The 23,934-nt window shown below is 39.9% G+C and overlaps 1 protein-coding gene across 7 annotated transcripts; it reads right to left on the bottom strand.

Annotated features, from left to right (window-relative positions):
* Nucleotides 1–1,663: 1,663 nt before the first annotated feature.
* On the bottom strand, nt 1,664–21,243 carry mdm4 (MDM4 regulator of p53). 7 transcript variants are annotated; one of them, XM_062054761.1, is made up of 11 exons: nt 21,033–21,231; nt 18,239–18,326; nt 18,071–18,145; nt 15,495–15,628; nt 15,375–15,424; nt 13,347–13,411; nt 11,650–11,746; nt 7,702–7,862; nt 7,395–7,592; nt 3,219–3,287; nt 1,664–3,144 (listed from the first exon to the last, which is right to left on the bottom strand). In XM_062054761.1, the coding sequence occupies exons 2-11, from the start codon at nt 18,308–18,310 to the stop codon at nt 2,605–2,607; spliced, it is 1,461 nt and encodes a 486-aa protein (XP_061910745.1). In that variant the 5' UTR covers nt 18,311–18,326; nt 21,033–21,231; the 3' UTR covers nt 1,664–2,604. The 7 variants fall into 7 exon arrangements, 2 of the variants coding, with proteins under 2 accessions (XP_061910745.1, XP_061910747.1); XM_062054763.1 differs by having other exon boundaries at nt 7,395–7,577; XR_009826901.1 differs by lacking the exons at nt 1,664–3,144; nt 3,219–3,287; nt 7,395–7,592 and adding exons at nt 9,279–9,437; nt 9,525–9,647; nt 9,773–9,839 and having other exon boundaries at nt 7,714–7,862; nt 21,033–21,243.
* Nucleotides 21,244–23,934: the final 2,691 nt, after the last annotated feature.

The following is a 23,934-nucleotide window of genomic DNA, read 5'->3' as shown; positions in this document are numbered from 1 at the left end:
TCATCATTTTGACTTTTTATGTCATAATTTCGACTTTTTGTCATAATTTCAACTTTTTGTCACAATTTCGACTTTTTATCTCGTAACTATTACTTTTTATGTCATAATTTTGACTTTGTCATAATTTTGACTTTTTATGTCATTATTTCAACTTTTTATGTCATAATTTCAACCTTTTATGTAATAGTTTTTACATTATAATTATGACTTATCATTAGGGCCGTTTTTTTAGTGTCGGAAATCTATAGATTTGCTTTACAGTGTAAGCGGTAGAAAATGGATGGATGGATAAAAAATATATACAATAATCAAATGCTAAGGCGAATTCATATATTATACACGGTTACAAGCAGTCCCCTGAGGGGAGCCATACTTGTAATGTGGCCTTTGATGAAAACGAGTTTGACAGCTCTGATCTACGACGTGAAATATGCACAAAAAAAAAAACAATTTTAAAATATATTCTGTTTGAGGAGACAAAACGTATTAAGATTTATTTCTATCTAACTGAATCATACGCATAATACCAGCGAGGCTATGGAGAGAAATTTGTCTTTTTATGCAACCACACAAAAAAATAATGCAACTTAACCTTCCAAAAAAGATCTATAACCAAAACTTTTTTTGATACAAATTTCACTTCATACCTAATGTAGTGACCAGTGTATGTTTACTTTCAACTGTTGTCTAACTGCAAAAAAGTCCACTATGGGGCCAAAGACAGTTACGAGTGCCAGCACTTTGATAAAGAAGTTGATAAATACTAATTGAATTCAAGAAATAACTCAAAGCAAAGTAGGAAAGTGGCATCCGTGTGGCTATCGCCTCCCTTCCTTCCTCTTTGCTCATCACCGTCTTTGCCAACAAAAGTAGAGGAGATGTTCTTTTTATGTACATGCTTCAAAGCATTCCTATTTCAACCTTCAAACACTTTCTACATTCCAGTTCAGTGTCAGCACTTCCAACATTAAATGTTAATGTTCAAACACAGTGTTACTGTTCAAACTGTGTGATGTTACCAATGGGCAAAAATATTAGACATACTTGTTAAATAAAACCTCTGCCTTGTTTAAATGAATACTTAGGCCTACTACGCTACTGTATTTTAATGTTGGTCATCCTGGTGGTACTTGGACAGCTAGGAGTTTTCCGAGGTGGTACTTGGTGAAAAAGTTGGAAAGCCACTGATCTATTTGATCTATTTCGTTCATCATGTCGAACTATAAAAAATTACTGTAAAATGTGTTTTGTGTTCAAAGTTTTGGGTGTATTCAAAATGCATGAGTTGGTTTAACAATATTTCTTACTGGACAAATTGCTTTAGTTTTCATTCAATTCAATCTTCATCAGATCTTTTGGAGCAATATTAACCAGTTTTAATAGTAGTTAATTACGGCTTAATTAAGTAAAATACTCTCATGATGGCGAGGAAACAGGAAGGTGTTATAGAGTCATTAAAGCCTCATGCTTTTCTGGTTCTATGGTATCATCACGCTTTCTCCGCGGTCGATGAAAAGCTGTTAAAAAAAGCCAAAGAAAAAGCAAAACACATTTGCAATATTCTTGCAGCAAACGTTGGTCAAACTGTACCACTTTTGGAGGTTTGAATGTGATTCTATTCTCATGATGTATGTTTTGAAGTACAACAACTGGACTAAAACTGTTGTTTCTGTAATAGATTTATTTCTCAAGCAACACGACAAAACAGACATAAAGCAAACACGGGCGCATTGCGGTACATACAGTCTTTACCTGGACATGCATTATGTTGTTAGTGCTTATGTACATCTCCGCCACACAACACGCCACGCTGGGACCTCTCGCCCCCCGGTGGCGGCAGCATGAAGCATGAATAAAGAGCCCAAAAATTCCATGCCAACTTCACAGAAGCCCCGTGAAATGTGCAGCGTATGACTATGGCTCACGACATCACTCAAAAAGTAATGAAAGTTAAGGGACTACACTCTTCAAAAGTCACATGAACATAGAAGTACGACACAGCGATCAAAAATCCTTACATGGCAGTGAAAAAAGATCAAATCAACCCTCATCGTCCAACGAGCTACACTTCATTTAGCCTTGTTTTCCTAATCGCCTTTGATGGATCTTCATGGAACAAAGTGCAGGATTCTGACTCATTAGGAGGCCAAAGCAGTTTACAACTAAACACTCAAATAAATTAAGTACAACACCCTCAGATATTGATCGGGCTTGCAAACAGGCTGGTAAAAAAAAAAAGAGAATTAGTTTGAAAAATTTATATTATGGCAAACCATGTTATACCGTCAACATTTGGTTAATATTCTACGCAAAGAGCTAACATTAATATCAATCTGAGGAGACAATGACTTTCATGGGAAGAATTAAGAGCGTTATTGTGCTTTAATCCGCCTTCTGCTCTTCAAACCTCACAAACGACTATTTCAAGGTCTGACATCCTTCCAAATACAAAGAAAATGTACTGAAGTAAATACTCTCGACGTCTACTCTTGTAAATAAATATACTCGTACAGATGGTGACGTGACACAAAGGCAAAAGTGGCTCTGTCAATGAGCGAGGGAAAGGGAAATAAAAAAGTGCTGACCTGGCATGTATTTTGTGGGTTAGAGGATGAATATCTTTATCACTTTCTGGATAATCTTTCCACAACCAGGACAGGGAGCCTGGAACTTGTGGAGCCTCCTGGCACACGGGAAGCAGGTGAGAAGGTGAGCCGTGCCGCCGTGGATTATATTCCCGTTGCGTGGTCGCACCCTGCAGAGCTTGCAGGGCTCCAGCAGTGCTTCGCGTCCGACCTCCATGTCCAGACTCTCTTGACTCTCCCCGCCTGGGGGCTCCGCGGCACGCCGAGGGCCCTTCCCTTTCCACGCCGTCATGGCGGGCAGCGGTCGGTCGGCCGTGGAGTGCAGGATGACAGGCTCCGAAACCGTCCTGACGGAGTCCGGGACGTCGACGCCGCCGTCGCTGTCGTCTCCCTCGTCGCGGGCGGCGAGAGACGTGCACGCTGGGATATCAGGAACGGACAGCGAGTGCGCCAGGCGGGGCACGTCCTTGTACCAGTTCCTGCGCAGAGCCCAGCAGCGGACGCAGTACTTCTGGAGAGGAGAGTTGTACTTCCTGCACTCGCTGCACTGCCACGCGTCCTGGCGGGAGGAGTCCCACCAAGTTGACATTTGAGATGGACCACAAGAAGAAGACAGCGACGTGCGACACCAACCTGTGTGGAGATCTCGGTGTCGGTGTCGTCACTGAGGCACTGGGAGTCTTCTTCAGGCTCCTCCTGCATCTGCATCAACACAATCACATTGTTGCGCAACAGTTGGACATCTTCTCACGTCACCTCCGAGCACAAAGAAATACATGAAAGTCTGATAGTCGCAGCAAAAAAAATGACCCGGAATGAAAAGCAGTTTCTGTGTTTTTATGAAAAATGTTCCATGTCCTGCCAGTTCCGTACAATATGCTGAGGCAGCAGTAAAACCTAAAGAACGTACTTTAGAAAGTCATTCTTCAGTACCTGTATTATGATTTCCCTATCAAATTAACACTTTTTTTTTTTTTTTAAACATCTAAGAGGTGCAGAAAATATAAAATAAAATAGGCTGATAAAAACAACAACAAAAAACAACTAAATAACATTATTAAGACGTTACTAAATAGTCTAAAAAAAGGTCTAGCTCAGCTTGTTTTTAAAAGCCAGTGCATAAAAGTGTGATTTCAGAGCGGATTTAAAAGACTCCACATGTCGCAGTTTTAATTTGCAATGGGAGAGTTCCAAAGTTTATAGCCTGCAACTGCAAATGCTCGTTCACCTCTAGTTTTTTTTCTATTCCTGGGCCAATGTAGAAGAGACTGGTCACATGACCTGAGTAATCTTACAGGAGAATAAAGAGTCAACATTGGAAAAAAAAGAAATAAAAGTCATTCTTTACATGGGCAAAATTGGGGAATAAAAAAAAAGACAGCAATTCTTTGCATGGGCAAAAAAGAAGTAAAAACATACAAGATTCATAATTTTCTGCTTTTATTTGGATTTTTTTTAGTAGCAGGATGTTGTAATCAGGGATGGGACCCCAAACCCAGTTCCATAATGGCACCGGTGCTGATTTAGTAACAAGACAGAAAAAAACGAATGTAGACTCAGCCACCTGCAACAAGTGATTGAAGGTTATTGTTAAGTAATGTACTTCAGAATTTCCCCTAAATTACCACTATATGTGGCGGTGGGTGCGTGGCTAGGGTCGTGGTCAATATGACATGATAATTTTGATGTGCAATGATTAATATATTTTCTTTAAAAAGGCTAAACAAATCTTTTATGTATATTTAAAAGCAGATATGTGCTATTAGTTATTAATAATAAAAAAAAATTCTTATATTATCAGAATCAGATTTATTGGCCCAGTAAGTTTAAAGGCCTACTGAAATTATTTTTTTTTATTTAAACGGGGATAGCAGATCCATTCTATGTGTCATACTTGATCATTTCGCGATATTGCCATATTTTTGCTGAAAGGATTTAGTATAGAACAACGATGATAAAGTTTTCAACTTTTGGTCTCTGATAAAAAAAAGCCTTGCCCCTACCGGAAGTAGCGTGACGTAGTCAGTTGTTCGCCTCCTCATATTTTCCTATTGTTTTTAACGCAGCTAGAGCGATTCGGACCGAGAAAGCGACGATTACCCCATTAATTTGAGCGAGGATGAGAGATTCGTGGATGAGGAACGTTAGAGTGACGGACTAGAATGCAGTGCAAGACATATCTTTTTTCGCTCTGACCGTAACTTAGGTACAAGCTGGCTCATTGGATTCCACACTCTCTCCTTTTTATATTGTGGATCACGGATTTGTATTTTAAACCACCTCGGATACTATATCCTCTTGAAAATGAGAGTCGAGAACGCGAAATGGACATTCACAGTGACTTTTATCTCCACGACAATACATCGGCGAAGCTCTTTAGCTACTGAGCTAACGTGATAGCATCTGGCTCAAATGCAGATAGAAACAAAATAAATAAATCCCTGACTGGAAGGATAGACAGAAGATCAACAATACCATTAAACCATGTACATGTAACTACACGGTTAATAATTCTCAGCCTGGCAAAGCTTAACAATGCTGTTGCTAACGACGCTGAAGCTAACTTAGCAACTGGACCTCACAGAGCTATGATAAAAACATTAGCGCTCCACCTACGCCAGCCAGCCCTCATCTGCTCATCAACACCCGTGCTCACCTGCGTTCCAGCGATCGACGGCGCGACGAAGGACTTCACCCGATCACAGATGCGGTTGGCAGCTAGCGTCGGCTAGCGCGTCTGCTATCCAAGTAAGTCCTTGTTGTGTTGCTACAGCCAGCTGCTAATACACCGATCCCACCTACAACTTTCTTCTTTGCAGTCTCCATTGTTCATTAAACAAATTGCAAAAGATTCACCAACACAGATGTCCAGAATACTGTGGAATTATGAAATGAAAACAGAGCTATTTTGTATTGGCTTCAATGGGCTACCGATACTCCTGTTTCACTGGCTACGTCACACGCATACGGCGCGTCATCATCCAAAGGCGTTTTCAACCGGAAGTTTAGCGGGAAATTTAAAATTGCACTTTATAAGTTAACCCGGCCATATTGGCATGTGTTGCAATGTTAAGATTTCATCATTGATATATAAACTATCAGACTGCGTGGTCGGTAGTAGTGGGTTTCAGTAGGCCTTTAACACACAAGTAATTTGACTTGGTAGACTGTGCTCTCTTTGTTTAATGTATTTTCAATTGTTGCGTATTGTAAAAGGTAACACAGGCTAACTGCCCTCCCTGAATGTTGCAGTTTAGTTTGCTAAATATGTAAACAGTCTTTTGACATATAGATTAAAAAAATTACTTAGGTGTTTTGTTGATTTTGTTCACAATGAAGTCTCTGTAAAACTAAGCACACTAAAGAAAGTACATTATATATACACATGAAGTGCACATACAGGTAGGAATCACATTATATTAATAATACAGTTTGGAATAAATAAAAAAAAAAACAGTACAATTATGCAGGATAAAAGTTGAGCGCTAATGCTAACGTACAACGGACTAGCTCATAGACAGGCTAAAAAAAATTAGCATGGCCAATCGCAGGGTACATATAGAAGACTTATTCACACTGACATTCATATCAATGGACAATTTAGTCTCCAATGTACCTAACGTTCATATTTTTGGATTTAATTTAATCTTTTATTGGATTGGTCAGTTTAATACAGTACCAGGATAAAGGGTGTAACGGTATTGTAGATAGCGCAGTATTGCGGTTTCAAAATCATCACAATAATGCATTGGCGTCTGACAGTATGAAACAAAAACTTCATTGGTGTAGTTTTTTTTCCTGGTGCTTTTGCATTGGCTGGTCTAAAAATAAACGACATCTCCCATAATCTTCTTCGCAGCGTGGGACCAGAGGCGGGGCGTGGGACCAGAGGCGGGGCGTGGAACGCAGTTAAGGGGAAGAAAAGGAGGAAGCATACGGGAGGAGTGTGATCGGACTAGATAAGAATCGTTTTTTATGGACATTTTGTGAACATTTTTATAAAAGTCCATCCATAACATTTTTAATAATGTTGCTAACAGACAAAAACCTTGGCAAAAATTAACCTCTTTGGCAGAGGTCTGCGTACTAATGTACTACCTTCAGCTGGAGCATTTCCAAGGCGACAAAATGCGGGTGCACCGCTGCGGGGGGAAAGCGTCCCAACACTGCACAACGCGGGAAATATGAGAAGCGACTTGATAAACCATCACCCGGAAAAGATATTTGAAGCCAGCGACGCTAAACACCCATTTTTGAGGTATTTTCATTATTAAAAGTTAAATCGTCATATACAGTATTTGCTTGAAAGAGTGGATGTTTCTGCACAATTCTTTGCACTTAAAAATACATGTTTGTAGTAATAAATATGATTGTCTGTCTTCAATTGCAGTAAGTGTGTTTATCCTAAACATTCCTGCCACTTCATGTTACACACTGTGACATTTTTACAAAGCCTTTTATTTTTGGACAATTTCACAATAATATCATACCGTGATAATATCGTATCGTGAGATTTTGATATTGTTACATCCCTATCTATTATCGGTTCAAATGTACCCCATACCCATCCCTTGTTCTACTCCTTGAGGTGGTGCTGTTAGAAGCCCACTGCCACAGAAGAAGGCTTGCTGATTGAGCAGTGTGAGTTAGACCTAAGCCTCTCTTGGTTCTGGCGTAAAATAAAACTAAAAATGTGAAGAGTCTTGCCTCCCAAGCACAATATTGGTGTCGGACTGCATCTATTGTTTAACTTCCTTTCACACTGCTAGAGAACATTCACCTAAAGAAGTAAACTTATTAGTCTCCTACCTCAAGATCTGCCTTCTCTTCCTTCCCACTTCCATCTTCGTCCTCAGGTAGAGCCTCTCCGTCTCCTGCGCTGCCCTCTTCCAGCGCGGCCTCCTTCATCTCCACGCTCACCTGCTCACTCTCACCCTCCGTCAGGAACCACAGACCGTCCGTGGTGTCCGACACAATGGCCGTGTCCTCGTCCTGCGCGGGGGACATCTGACACATCAGTCAGACCACCTCTTGTCACGTTCGACTTCATCGTACTCGTCAACGTTCCAACGTTTGCTCGCAAAGTCAACAACAACAAACACAGAAATGTTCCTACTTGGTTGGTGTGGATATCAGTGGAGTCATTGCTCCTGCGGCTGTAGTTGCTGCGGATATTACCCAGAAACCACCAAGGTAAGCCAGACAGGTCCCACTCGTCGAGAGTGACATCTAGTTTAGGTCGCTTGCAGGTTGAGCGGGGCAAACCTTCAAGTGAGTCTACAGAAGAGAAGGCTTGCTTAGTATTTTGTCCTGAACTGTGCTGTTTACCATATTTTCCTATGAGCCACTATTTTTTCCCAACTTTTTGAATCCTACAGCTTATAAAACGGTGCGGCTAATTTGTGTATTTTTCTTCGCAAAATTTTTTTCTTAACAAATAGTTTTCAACATGGACAAAGACTCTGAAAAGGTGTTATTGTTTGTGCTATGGCGCCATCTTTTGGACGAGTTTGCTCACTACAGGTGCTGTGGTTGAAACTGTACTTCCTGTTTCTTGCCTTGAATCGTAAATATTAATCCAAAGCCTTTCTGCTCTAAAAGGATTCTTCATTCATCACTCCGAGCAACGGTTGTAAGTTTTACAATGTAACTAAAACAATTCTTACTAATGTCTGTAGGAGTGTTTTCATAGGCTGACCATACGTCCTTTTTTGCCCGGACATGTCCTTTTTTGCGGGGGTGTCCGGGCGGGGTTTCTTAAATGTCTCAAATGTCCGGCATTTTGAATTAGGGTCACGTGTATTTTCAATGTAAGTCCAGGGTTAAGTTAAGAAGGGGTTAAAAAAAAAAACTGTGAAGGTGTGCGCATGCAGCAACATTGGTGAGGGAGGGGCAGAGACACAGAGCGAGAGAGCTAGTGAGTGGAGAGACAGACATGAAAACAAGAAATGCCGAAACGTAAATGCAACTTCACGGATAATTTGCGGAAAAAGTATTTTTGTTTTTGTCCTGGCTGTGACACATGGGAAGCAGAATGCACTGTGTGCAAAGCAGGAACGTATGTATCTGTGGCAAATAAAGGGGCCAAAGATCTACAAGCCCATATCGACACTAAAAAGCACACAAAACAGCTGTGCAGGGCGAGAGCTCGTCTGCTAAATTGACAGAGTACTTTGTGCGACCTGGAAAAGGAGAAGACATTGTAAACGCAGCAGAGGGTGTTTTAGCATTCCACACAATCAAACACCATAACAGTTACAGGTCGAGGGATTGCACCAGTGCTTTGCTGAAAAAAGCATTCCCAGACTCAGACACGGCAAAAAAGTTTTCAAGTGCACGCACCAAAACAGAGACGATTGTCAACAGTGTTATAGCGCCCCACAGCATCGACATTTCGCTAGAGGCGCTCAAATAAATAAAGTAATGTGGCATCGCTACAGATGGGAGTAACCATGGTGCAGTGAAAATATTCCCAATCATAATCCAGTATTTTGACTGGAAGAAAGGTGGTGTACAATCAACATTGTATGCACATTTTAAGAAGCTGCTACAGAACAAGACGCTGATCGGTGTGGGTTGCCCAGTACACATAATGAACAATTGTGTCCATCATGGTGCAGACACACTTGATATTGAAATTGAGAATATCATGTTCAAAATCTACCAGTACTTCCACATTTACACTGTGCGCACTGAGAGTTTGAAGGAGTACTGTGGCTTTGTTGATGTTGAATACAGAAAGCTCCTTCCCCACAGCAAGACACGATGGCTCTCATTATTCCCTGGAATCGAGAGGCTGCTGCAGATGTTTCCAGCATTAAAGGGACATTTTCTGTCACAGGAAAAAAATACCTGTAATGATCAAGAGGCTTTTTGAAAATGAATTCAGTGAAATTTACCTCTGGCACATGCATTCACTCATGTGTGTGTTCCACTCACCCATTAAAGAAATGGAAAAGGAAAATAATTCCATTGTTGAAGTGCGTAACATCTTGCAGAGTCCACACAACACTTGAGGAACGGCAGAGAAACAACTTCATGTCCCTGAAAGTTAAGGGACACCTGGCACAGAAGCGCACAGATGGGCATGCAAAACAATGTGATCAGTTCAATGCTGATGTACAGGGTCTCTACAGTGCATGCCTGCTGTATCTCCACAAGTGGATGACACCCATGGAAGAATTCACCCCATTCATGTGGATGGATCTGAGTCAGACACCTAGTTGGAATGATGTGGAAGCCTGCATCAAGTACCTTGGAGAAAAGGGGGTGTCAATAGATGATGCCAAGTGTTTTGATCAGGTCACCAATCTCAAGAAATTCACAACAGTAGCAACAGTGATGTAGAGTTCAATGGCCTGCAAGTGCACCAGAAGTGATGCAAATATTTTGAGAAGGCCAAAAGCATTGCATGTTACTCAGAGCTGCTGAAGATTGCACAGTTTGTCTTTGCCCTTCCTTGTCACAATGCAAATGTTGAGAGGGTTTTCTCACTGATGCAGAGCCAGTGGACCAAGGAAAAGAGCAGGTTGTCTGTTGAGTCATTGAAAGGGCTTCTCTTTGTACAATACAACTTCAAAGAAACATCCTGCACGGACTTCCATGCTTATTTGATGAGCAACCGGAAACTGCTGGGGAAAATAAGCTCTTCAGCTAAATATGCATGGGCAAACAAGGAAGGCCAGGGAGACGAGGATGAAGACCAGGGAGATGAGGAGGAAAACCAAGGAGATAAATGATAATAAATATAAATGGGTTATACTTGTATAGCGCTTTTCTACCTTCAAGGTACTCAAAGCGCTTTGACAGTATTTCCACATTCACCCATTCACACACACATTCACACACTGATGGCGGGAGCTGCCATGCAAGGCGCTAACCAGCAGCCATCAGGGGCAAGGGTGAAGTGTCTTGCCCAAGGACACAACGGACGTGACTAGGATGGTAGAAGGTGGGGATTGAAACCCAGTAACCAGCAACTCTCCGATTGCTGGCACGGCCACTCTATCAACTTCGCCACGCCGATAAGGCCAAGACGACTAAATAAGAAGAAACGCAATACACCTTTTTTTTGTTTTAAATGTTGACTCTGCATTATTATTTTATTTTTTTTTTCACAGAAGCCTAAAATAATTGGCTCAGAAATGCTACCTCTGTTTTTAATGTTTTAACTGATTTGTGGAATACTCTTCACCTATGGTGTATTCTCTGAGAACCTCTGTTTTTGTTTCAAATGTTTTGAGGCATTATTTATATTTTTAACATTAGAATGGTCCACTAGACTGAGAAGAGACATTTTAAAGAATGGGCTGTTACCTGTTTTTTGTTTAAAAATAATTAACCTGTTTTGAGGCATTATTTATGTTTATGTTATATACAAGAGGTTATTTTGAATATTGCTACCTCTGTACTTTTTCTAAAACTGTGAATGTTACAGAACATAAGAGTGACTTATTTTGTTATACTGTCAACAGAGGAGAAAAAATGCTTTTATTTAAATAAATATATTATTTATAAAGCAAGTTCGAGTATCATTGGCAAATTTTCACCTAGTCCCGGCCTTGGCGTGCTGCCCGCCTTGGCACGCATATATGTCCTCTTTTTGGGATTTCAGAATATGGTCAGCCTAGTTTTCATGCATATTTGTATGTGCTATCAAAATGTATGTAATCAAGCTAGCGTTGTTAGCATTAGCAAATATGCTAACACGTTTACAAGTGTCTGTGTTAGTTTTATTAACTTACAATGGCATTCTTTTTGTATTGTTTCAGTTTGGTAAATTCACCGAAACGTCACCCTGGAATTATTGAGCCTGTTTAGCTGATTGGAGAGCTAGCTTCCGCAGCTAGTGGGTCTATGATGATGACTTCTGTTTTTGTTTGATCAGCCGTACTACAGACAATTAAGGTATGTAAATAAAAATCTACAAAATCTCTTGTTGATATCGGTATGTATCTGCAGCTCATGATCTGCTGCAGCTAATATATGTAAATACATTTATTCCTTCTAAAATTTGGTGGGTGCCGCTTAAATACCGGCTCGCTCCGGAAAGTAGGGTATTTACCTTCATCCGGCTCCCGAGGCCTCCTTTGAGAAGAGGTCTGCAGGAGAGGCCCGTCACTGGTGGCCTCTAGTCCTCCTTTGATCACACCCCCACACATCTACACGGGGAGGGAAACACATTAGAACACCAAACCACGACTGGTTACTTGGAGGATTCGCAGCTCTTTGTCAAGATGGCGTTTGTGGGGTGGGGTTGTGGGGCTGGTGGTGACAATTGGGGTACTGAATGAGGGAAGACGACAAAGAAAAATACTAGAAATCAAGACAACTCTAAATGGGCACATAAGAGTACAGCAGACAAAACATGTTTTAAAATCTGGTCAATAATTAAAATTACATTAATTTACTGAGTATTTCTTCATAACTTCTCTCTATGATGATGGTGGTCACTTTTTTATTTACTAAAAAGGGGTTAAATGTGTGATTATTTACCCCTATAATAATTTGGCTATCAAACTATATAACTGTCTTTTTTACATTGTTAGTTTGATTGGTCCAAATATGACTTGACGTTCAGTGTATTCCCATAATCGTTAATTATGAATTAAATGTTTTCATAACTAGAACATAAAAAAACCTGTTTACTACTTTCTAAATAAGCTTTTCAACATTATGCGAGCCCCCTAGACATGAACTAACACCCTTTAGTTACCTTTACACTCATTTAATCCAATATAGTAATACTGCCTGAGCCAATGGTTTGGTCTACTCTAGTAGCCAATACTACCCAAGTATTTAACTTTTTAAAATTAATTTAGCCATTTCTAGGCTCGAAAATACTTAAATTATGCCAAGAATGTTAGGATGTTTTAAAGAGGAAGTATGAAGTCAAGGAAGGATGACGTGCTTCTGGGTTCTCTTTATGCCAGTTGTTGACCCGGAGCTGCGATCCTCCATTGCGAAGCAGAGAAGAGAACTCTGAGACAGACAGAGATGGTGACTCTGTCCCCCATCCAAAGCGGGAGTGGTGGGGCGCACAAAATATGCGAGACCGTCCACCAAACCATGCCAAGGATGGGGCTGTACAGAGACGGTGCCACTCTGTACAGGAGGACACCGACGAAGACAGCAGCCCCTCCTCTCCTCATCTCAAGTCACACAATCCAATGATTTGTTTTGGAACCCATCAGAAGAACTTATGTGTAGGCTTTAGAGTGCAATTTATTTTTGCATTACATTGCAATCACATGAAATTAGATTTCATGAAGAGGCCCTCTAAAAGAAGTGCTCAAGATGTGTTATCATAGTTCTACAGTTGACCCAAAAGTGCAGTACTATCAGGCTTTAGATTCTATTAACAAGTTTAAACTTAAAAACAGGTCGTAGTAGAAAAGCCAAGGTCAGAAATAAGCTATCAAATAGCTACAATCACCCAAAGATACTTGAAGGTTAGGGGAGAAATATCAATCAAGTTGAAGTCTGCATATGCACCAGCAGAGGGCACTAAATCCCAAAAATACTGCAGGTCCTTTTCATCACTGACTTCACATCAAAGACGCTTTCAGAAAAGTCTAATGTAAACAAAACAAATCAAACCGCTCACACTGGGCCAGTTTTTGTCTCAGTTCAGATATATTTCCAAATTCCCAGTTTTATGGACCGCTTTCAGTCAGCGTCTCCGTTCATATTTACTTGTGTGCAGTGAGGCGAGAAAGGCTGGGAGCTCCGTTTCTTCTAAGCACCATGTTTCAGTTTTACCTGACCACGATCCTCCACTCCGCCCTCAACACATTCACGGCCAGCAGAAAGATTCTCTGCAGCGTCTGCATTTCAGATGAGACACAGTAACAGAAACAAGAACACCACCACACACGCTCGCGCTCAGGCAGGGGTCTCCAAACTTCTTTCTTCCAAAAGAGGCTTTCATAAAACGAAAATTGCAGGGAGCTACTCCTTTTTTGTAACCTTTATTTTATTTTTCATATTTCAACTCAAAGAGAATAAGCTTGTTTGGACAGAACAATAACAAAACGCTGGTATCTACAACTCACATGTGGTATTAAAAAATCTAAACATTTTGTTTATCTGCATCTTCTTTTATCTGCACTACTTTGACAAAAAATAATGGATTTAAAATTTTTTTTTTTTTACTGGCAACATTAAAATTGTACTTTAATTAGGAAGCAGATCTCCGCGCTCGTTTGTGTTATTTTGAGGTAATTTGCTATTAAAAAGATAGATAGATAGATAGATAGATAGATAGATCTATCTATCTATACATATATATATACAGTATATATATATACAGTATATATATACACATATATATACAGTATATATATACACATATATATACAGTATATATATACACATATATATACAGTATATATATTTATACATATATATACAGTATATATATATATATACAGTATATATATATATATATATATATAGGGCAGTTTTACAAATGCTGAGTTTAAAGGAAAACTGCACTTTTTGGGGGAATTTTGCCTAATTCACAATCTTTATAAGAGACAAGAACACATGTGTTTTTCTATTTTAATGCATTCTAATTAGTAAATAAAAATCAGCTTACAATGGAGTCGATGTGAGGTCTTCTATTCCGCCCATAAAGCCCTCTAAATAACCATCCAAAAAATGCCAACAATACTCCATTTACACTTTGTGACCTGAATATTAACCAAGTTTTAGCAATATTGTTATTATAAGCGCTAACGCAGAAAAAAACATATTTAGCGGCGCCGTGATCACAGCTAACAAGCTTGTGTTGCTATATTGACATCATCAGCTTGTGAGCTGCTTTCTCGCCTCGGAGCTCCTGAAAGTTTATTTTAGATCTTAAAAAAATGCTTTTCACCTGTTTAGTAGAAGGGTGAGGACATAACCCGACAAGTTGGTCAACTTTGGCATCCAATTTAGGCCCGAAAATGGCGAGAAAGTTGCGAAAAGACGGTTGAGTTCACCCCCCTTTTTTCTTCGCGAGGATTAGGAGTCATATTTTTCATCTAAATATATATATACATCCTAACAGTCGGCATCCCAGTGTGTGCAGATATTGTACAGTAAGTGATGTTTTATAATGTTTATTGTCTCTCATGAAGTGTGCAGTGAGTATTAATCAGTGGTTGTCAAAGGAAAAAGCCAACGTTGTAATGCATTTTTTAAATTAACCAGCTGCCGCTGTATGCTTAAAATGTGCAAAATACATAAATATTACATGTTATTATGAATGTGCCTGTTATTAAATTACATATTTAAACTAACAGTGTGTATATAAAACCTTAATGGCGGTGTTTGGATGTTTTTAAGTGCTTTATAGGCAGCATAGAGCGACTACTGTAGGCTTCATTGTAAGCTGACTTTTGCGGTTTGAATGCATAAAAAAGAAAAACATGTGGTCTTGTCTTACATAAGGATTGTTAATGATAAACAAAATTTTTAAAAAGGTGCAGTTCCCCTCCAGGCAAATATTTACCCCATTTGGTCAACTAATGAACATCAGCTGGCAAGCTACTGATTGGAGACCCCTGCCCAAAGGCCTTCTTTTTTGTAAATGTGTAGGAACGGCTGTTTTCCTGCTGGAGCCCTGACACATTCATCACAAACCCACACTTTATGTACTATAAGATGGAATATAATGGCAATATATTCACCATGTTTACAGGATCTACACTTTGAAACAATACAATGTTTAGTTCATCATCATCAACAGAACAGAAAATGACTTAATATAAAAAAATAAATAAATGAAATGTAGTCACTTACCAGCACTACCAAGTACTATGACGTATTTCTTGAGCATCTCATACACTGGGCTGTTCAAGAAAAAACAAAACGAAATATTTAAACAAAAGCAATATTTTTTTTTAATGATGTGGTGTATACCTTGGGTTTTTCACTGAGAAGCTGTCCACCTCCAGCAGCTCTCCCAAAGGGTCATCCTGGCAGTGGACGATGTACTGCCTCTGCTTGTCATAGAGCTGCTTGCCCATGATGTATTCCCCCAGGTAGTGCATCACCTGCACACAACGCTGAATATTACACGCAAAGACGTATGCAAGGTACATACCGGTACACTGAATGAGCAACAGTGTTAGGACACCAGACTGTGTCCTGGAGGCAATCATTTGTGTCATACAGTTTATGATATTTTGATCATGTTGAATCCCTATACTAAATTATGCCCGAGATTACTACTATACAGTAGTACAGGGGTGCCCATTACGTCGATTGCGAGCTACCGGTCGATGGTGTAGGGTGAGTCAGTCCATTGCCAGCCATTAAAAAATAGACCTAAAAATTTGCGATTATCAATCTTCACCTTCTCCACTTGATTGACGGCACCCGAGGGTCTTGTGAGATGACCCTGGCTGCTGCGAGCTCATTATAAAGAAAAAATGACAGACAGAAAGGCGAGAAACACTTTTTATTTCAACAGACTCTAGCGCCGAACCTGCCGTCAAAACTCTAAAGACCGACTGCACAGTTCCTATCTTCACAATAAAAGCGCTGCTTCATCCTGCCTGCGCTAACAAAATAAGAGTCTCATTCTTATCTTCACAATAAAAGCGCTGCTTCATCCTGCCTGCGCTAACAAAATAAGAGTCTCAGAAAGCTGGCGTGCACAAGCTAGCAAGCTACGGAGTTTGTCACCAATGTATTTGTTGTAGTGTATAAAAACGAGTATGGAAGCTGGACAAATAAGATGCCAAAAGCCAACCACCTTCATGTGGTATTGGACAGAAAGGAGGACTTTTTTCTCCGCCATTTGAAAATGCGGACGTTCTCAGCACTTCTGATTCAAATCAATGCAAGTCATCAGAATCAGGCAATACACCAACTTATACTCCTGTTTAATGAAAGAAAGGCATCTATATATGTTAAACACGCTTGTATTATCATTAAACACCTTTAACTTGTTTACAAAAACGTCTCTTTCTTAAATAAATAAATATAAATTATATGTATATGAATGAGGTAGATCCCCTCGACTTGGTCAATTGAAAAGTAGCTCGCCTGTGCAGAAAAAGTGTGGGCACCCCTGCAGTAATACCTCAATTTACAAGTATTTTGAGGTACAGCAGTCTCTCTGCTTTTTGTTTTGAGCATGAGGCAAGTAACAAAGTCCACAACCAACAGCCAGAGATCGACACAATCCTGCCCTCTGACCGCCGGAACTGAAAGGAAGAAGGACGACACCAGCCCAATCAGAAAAAGAAACATGTGTTCTCGTCTAGCCGACTAGGCAGAGCAGTCCAACCGCAGCGCTGTCAGTCTGCACCACTCCAAAGCAGAATTCAGCTTCCGTGCCAATATGACGACACGTTAATCCATGAAAATATGGAGAAGCTGCAAAATGGTCTGTTTTAGTGGCTTCTTTTCTGCTGACTCTGAAAATTGGGCGAGCGATTAGCCTAGCTCACTGGGTCTTATGCAGACATACATGTCGGTTGCTGTCAGCTCTGACGCCCCGTCCGTCACTCAAAGACCCCAGAGTGGTCACAATGACGTCATCAAGTAATTTGTATAATTTTTTATGATACGATTTTCTTTAAAAAGGTTCAAAAAATGTATACATACATTTTTAAAAAATCTGTTTTTATTCATTACTATTGACATATTTTTTTTATCACTTTGTCATATTTTCAATTGTCGCTTCTTTTTATACAAGGTATTTAGTTTTAGAGTTTTTCAAATGTTTACAGACTTTTTAAATTAAAAACAACTAGCAACAAATCTAGCATCTTCTTCTGGTGTTATTATAGAATGTACTCTTGTTTAGAGACCCTACTTCTGTCCCTGACAAAAGAGGCTGAAGCAAACATGTCGTCACACTTCCTACGTGCTGTTGCTCTAGTTTCACTTTCTTTCTTTAAAAGCCGCCACTGTTCTCTTATATTTGCACATTTTGTAGATGGCTGTCCTCCGGTATATCTGCAATATATGTAAAAAATCATGTGCACATCACAGACATGCTGACAACGCTCCAGACAATGGCGTGCGTTTTGTTTACATCCGGTTTCGGTACCCCGGTTTTCGATGATCAAAGTCTTTTTCCGGTGGTCAAGTTTTCAGTACATCACTTGTCAATAGTGCGCAAATAATAGGCTACACACATCAATTCATACTGTAACGACCAGCTAATGTTAATGTGACTTGGATTTGATTTTAGTTTTTCCCATGTTTCCAAACACACCATCCGTGCCTGTTAGGTGATTGGCGGAAAATGAGAAAGTGTTGTTGTGTGTCTGGCGGGGAAGCAAAGACTCACGAAACGAAAGTGAGGTTAAACCTGTTGGAATTGTGCCGTTTGTTATCATTAGATTGGTAATAAAAGTTAAAAATAGCATCAGACTTTGTGTGATTTCTTACATTACTTTAATTTGTTATCAAGTAAAAAAACGTATTTTCAAGGTGTGGCAGTAATACAAATGCCTTGGAATAGTCACTTGACAACCAACCTCTTTGAGCGTGAAGACATCCTCCTGGGCTCCAGCAATGCGCAATATTTGCAAGAGCGGGGCTTTGGGCTGGACCTGTATTGAATTTATAAACACTTCCATGAGAAAGGAATGTACGGCGATAATCAATCATGCAACTTTGATGCTTCTGGTTTACTTCCACTATACCTGGTTTCCGTCTCCAGGCAGTGCTCTGCATGATGAGCCTGAGGCAGACATCTGGGCTGATGAGGCACTCATAGTAAAGGCTGCAGTTCTAAAATCATCATCAACATGTACATCAGTGGGAGAGCATGTAGCATGATGTCATCAGAACAGAGGACAAATCCCTTGTTGTTAAATGTTCTTGCTATTTTTGTGGTTATTTTTGGAATAATTGAAGAGCACAGAAGTTGATAATGTAGTTTACATTTCCTACAAGTGTCCCGACGTGGAAATTTACGGGTCTGAGTTGGTACGAAGGGAAGTTTTATTTTTTTTACGTACAGTTTTAGACTTTGTATACATATTTTTGCGTATAATCCTGTTAAGTCAGTCTGAGCATCCGTTCATGTTTTTTACCGAGCATCCTTAAAATGTTTGTGAGGCTGCAGCAGTCATCATGGCTGATGTTACACAAACATTTGTGTAACATTTCATCCAGAAAAAGGTCAGATAGTATCATACCACCACACAATGATCTGCTCCAAAACCCCATTTAGAAATTACAGGAAATATGGCAGATTGAGCTATTTTCGGTTAATTTGTGATGTCGCTACATAATTGAATAATTCAAAATTAATCAATCTAGTTGTAGTTTATACTATCCCCATCCATCCATTTTCTACCGCTTGTCCCGTTCGGGGTCGCGGGGGTGCTGGAGCCTATCTCAGCTGCATTCGGGCGGTAGGCAGTGTACACCCTGGACAAGTCGCCACCTCATCACAGATAAACAGACAACATTCACACTCACATTCACACGAGGGCCAATTTAGCGTTGCCAATCAACCTATCCCCAGGTGCATGTCTTTGGAGGTGGGAGGAAGCCTGAGTACCCGGAGGTACTATAGACAGCGATTTTAAATTTGACAAACAAGTCAATGGCGTTTTAAAATCGTGTTTTTATCACCTTCGTCTTTTAGCAAAGGTAAAACCATTTTTATCTTTTAACCTTTTTGAACAAGTCGTGCATGCTTTTATTTCAAGTCGCCTGGACTACTGCAATGCACTTTATGCTGGCTTTAGCCAAAAAGCTCTCTCCCGGTTGCAGTTAGTCCAGAACGCGGCAGCACGACTTTTAACAGGGGCCAGGAAACGTGAGCATATAACCCCAATTCTTCGGAGTTTGCACTGGCTCCCTGTTCATTTTAGAATTGATTATAAATCCTTGCTGTTTGTTTTAAAGCTTTACATGGACTGGCACCTCAGTATATCTCGGACCTCATCCAAATGTACACTCCTGCGCGCGCTCTGAGGTCCGAGAGCCAGCTCCAGCTCGTGGTTCCCTAGGACGAGACTTAAAACCAGGGGAGACAGGGCCTTCTCTGTGGTCGGCCCTAAACTCTGGAACACTCTGCCCCTCCACGTTCAAACTGCTTCCACAGTAGAGTGTTTTAAGTCTCGTCTTAAGACCCACTTTTATTCTTTGGCTTTTAACACTACGTGAGTTGTGTGGTCTTCTGTCCTCTGTTGTCCTGTGTGGTTAGGGTTAGGGTTATAAATTTTGATGTCTATTTTACTGTTTTAATTGGTTTTACCCTTTAAAATCGTTTTTAATCATATTTATTTTTTATATTGTCTCTGTATTGGTTTTCTATTCATTTATTCTTTGTTTTTATTCAGTCATTGGTGTAGCATAATATTGTTTTTAATATCGTTTTTAATATTGTTTTTAATATTGTTTTTAACATGGCTGTGCAGCACTTTGGAAACATTGTTGTTGTGTAAATGTGCTATATAAATAAAGTGGATTGGATTGGATTGGAGGGAACCTACGCAGTCACGGGGAAAACATGCAAACTCCACACAGAAGGATAACTATATTATTTTAATTATTCATATTAAGTAACTTTCTTTGGGTTACTTGACTAAACCATTTACTTTTTATTTCATGAATTTATGACAAATAATAAGGGAGTTATGATGTTTTGAAGTTCACTTTCCCTAAATGTGGCTCACATTTCCCTCTTGCAGTGACTCTCAAACTGTGACACGGGGGCTCCATCAAGTGGTACGCCAAAAATAAATCACATTAAGTACAGTGTTGTTTTTCATTGATTGATTGAAACTTTTATTAATAGATTGCACAGTACAGTACATATTCCGCACAATTGACCACTAAATGGTAACACCCGAATAAGTTTTTCAACTTGTTTAAGTAAATCAATTCATGTACTATATTCAAAACACTGTCATTTTTCAAACTTTGGCCAAAAATATTAAATATATTTGTTAATTACAACCTCTGCCTTGTTTTTAATGAATAATTAGGCCTACTTCGCTACTGTATTTCAAAACCACGTTTTTTCTGAGGTGGTACTTGGTGAAAACCACTGCTCTATTGTCTTACTGCATAACCCAGGACAAAAAGCGGTTGATTTTCGAACAAATTGCATAATTTTGCCGATATTTTGAATTTTAAATTTTAGTGCCGTACCTACACATAAATAGCAAAAAGCGTAGTAAAATGACAATAGACAAATCCCAAATACATTAGGTATGATCTATGAAGCTCTGCTTTAAGCTAAAACCATCACGCCACTATTTTCTGAAAAACAAAGAAAAACACCAAAACGATAGAATACGAGATAATAAAGCAAGGACATTAATTTAAATAAAGTAGATCAGCCGAGTGACAAAAGTCTGTTAAACACTTGCCTTATAAGCAAACGTGTCAAGACAACGTAGCGTCGGCTAACCGCTAGTTGGCATATAGCTTACTGTCAAAATTCCTCAGCAAAATGTACATTAAAACTATTCTTACCAGAATACACTGGCATTACTTCATAGCCGTTAACGTGGTCCGTGCGCGTAGAGGACATTTTCGGGACATATCAGAGGTTAAACTGATGAGTTTTGGGGGTTTTTAACGCTCGCTAAATGTAAGCTAGTAGTTAGCTTAACTGACGCTGCTTTTTAAAAAGGAAACTTCCAGAAAGGATGTTACAATGTGACTAAGTGGCGCCCCTGTTGGTCGGGAGGTGCAATCGATGGACGGCCCCAGTAAGTGCACATTCATTTATAGCAGAGCTAGGACTCGGGGGCAACATTGAGAGAAAAACATGTGTCTGGGGGGCCAATGTGTATGTGTGTATACATTTATATACACATTTAGCTGTAAAAATCAGCTGTACAGTGTGTGTGTTTGGTACGGAGCCCCTAAAGGGACATGGGAATTTTTTTTTAGACATGTATCTCGTGCGCACGAGAAACTTTTTATTAAAAAATATATTTTTTTTTTTAATGTATTTATTTTTTATAAAAAGTTTCTCGTGGCCACGAGAAAGCATTGGATGCGTGCTGATGGTTCGGTGTGTGTTAAAATGGCAGTTTAGGAGTTAATATGGCTGTATTTCCAATTAGGACTTTCCCCCATGTGTGTTGTGGCAAAATGTGAATGCTTGATTAGTAGGTGTGAGACAAACACTTTATCTTCCTGGTTATTGTAACGCTACGTGTTTGACATTATTTAAGACTTTATCATGCCCGGGAAAGGACAGTTTTCCTCTTCTGTGGCTGTGGGGGGGTGGGCGTGGCTTGCGGACCTGCAGCGAAGCGGAGTGTGCCAGTTAGTCCGATGTTGATGTGATCAAACTTCTTTCTTGTTTGGAAGATACACACACAATTGTAACTGTTATTTCTTCATTTTCTACCGCTTATTCCCTTCGGGGTCGCGGGGGGCGCTGGAGCCTATCTCAGCTACAATCGGGCGGAAGGCGGGGTACACCTTGGACAAGTCACCACCTCATCGCAGGGCCAACACAGATAGACAGACAACATTCACACTCACATTCACACACTAGGGCCAATTTAGTGTTGCCAATCAACCTATCCCCAGGTGCATGTCTTTGGAGGTGGGAGGAAGCCGGAGTACCCGGAGGGAACCCACGCAGTCACGGGGAGAACATGCAAACTCCACACAGAAAGATCCCGAGGCCGGGATTGAACTCACGACTACTCAGGACCTTCGTATTGTGAGGCAGACGCACTAACCCCTCTGCCACCGCGCTGCCCCAATATTACATTTAATGACAATTTTACATAAATGAATACATCCAAACACGTTGTACATATTTATTATTTGCAGGAAGAAATAACAGTTACAATTGTGTGTGTATCTTCCAAACAAGAAAGAAGTTTGATCACATCAACATCGGACTAACTTGCACACTCCGCAGGGGCAGGACATTTTTTTTTGGTCCTTTACACAATATGGAAATTAATATAAAATTAAATTTTCTAATAGGAAGCTAACTACTTAGCTGTGTGTCCTTTGTAGGTAAAAGTGATTGTCATTTCTTTTGTGTCAACAAATTATACATACAAACATACCATCCTTGTCTGGTGAGTATTCCAACCACGGCCTAGTGTTATACCAGTTTCTTTGAAATGATCGTCCATCTGCATTTTTGGGACATCTAAGTACAGGTTGACATGGTCCTCTATCAACACACATTTTGACATAGCTGGCATTACATTTTAGATCAAAAGCTTGTTGGTGGGCAGGATCTGTAGGATACTTTAACAGTGCAATATTTGATAAGACCTCTTCTCTTACATCACTTGTAGCTCCTTCAACTTCCCCCTCATCTATGGCTTCCTCTGCAGTAGTATCATCTGTCTCCCTTCCTGTGGATTCTTCATCCCCAACATTTACTGGGATTTCTATGGCTTCCTCTGTGTCAGGAGTTGCATCTAAAGCCTCTTTTCTCTCAGGTGTTGCTTCTACACTCTCCTCCTCCTCTCTCTCAGGTGTTGCTTCTAAGGTCTCTGCCTCTCTCTCAGGTGGGACACTTTCTGAGGTCTGTGGTCTTTCTTGAATTCTGGTGCTAGTACTTGGTTTTAGCCATGCATTAAGAGGTCTGCTACCCTTAACTGCTTCCTGGCGCTCCTTCTCCTTCCTTTTCTGTATCCTTTCTTTTTTGGCATTGTGCTGCAGGTATAATCAACATGAATCAAGTTTAAATACAAATTGTAATATTCCTAACAGATAACCTACATCTTATATCCACAGAATGCTGAAACTATTATTATTATTATTAATAATAATAATTATTATTATCATTATCATTCTTCTTCTTCTTATTATTGTTATTATTATCATTATTATTATTATTATTTTGTTAACCCACGCAGTAATAGCAAAGTCACAATAAACTTTATATCTAAACCTCTACTGTGAGAGAAATGTGATCCGCCGTAAACACAGTGCATTTTATTTTGAAAATTAACCCGGTGTTTTATTTTGTATTTGTACACTATTTCCTGTCCCGCACGATCCGCTCTGCTCTGTGCGGAATTGATGTGCCGTGCTCAATTGATGCGCCGTGCTCCGCGCAAAAACAGAAGCTGACACATTGAATAATAGAATAATACAGCGTTTTTCTGAAATATTACCCATATTAGATGCTGAATAAGTGGATGGTGACTAGACCATAACTCACAGGTTCAAGTTGCTCCACTGTCACGTCTCCTCAGGGGCGCAGTTGGCTCTCTCTCCTCTCACTTACTCACTCACTCGCCCTCTCTCACTCTGGCGGAAGCAGCAGGCTCAAACAACCTGGTATTACAAGAAAACGTGGAGTTTTTGTACCGCTGTTTTTTGTTGTTGTTGTTTTTTTTACATCCCTGACAGGAATTTATTGTTTAAAGAAAAAAAACAAAAA

This window comes from Entelurus aequoreus, linkage group LG01 (assembly GCF_033978785.1).
Source record: "Entelurus aequoreus isolate RoL-2023_Sb linkage group LG01, RoL_Eaeq_v1.1, whole genome shotgun sequence".
NCBI classification, from domain to species: Eukaryota; Metazoa; Chordata; class Actinopteri; order Syngnathiformes; family Syngnathidae; genus Entelurus; species Entelurus aequoreus.
Note: the sequence above shows the minus strand (reverse complement) of the source record. Positions and strands in the feature narration are given on the sequence as shown.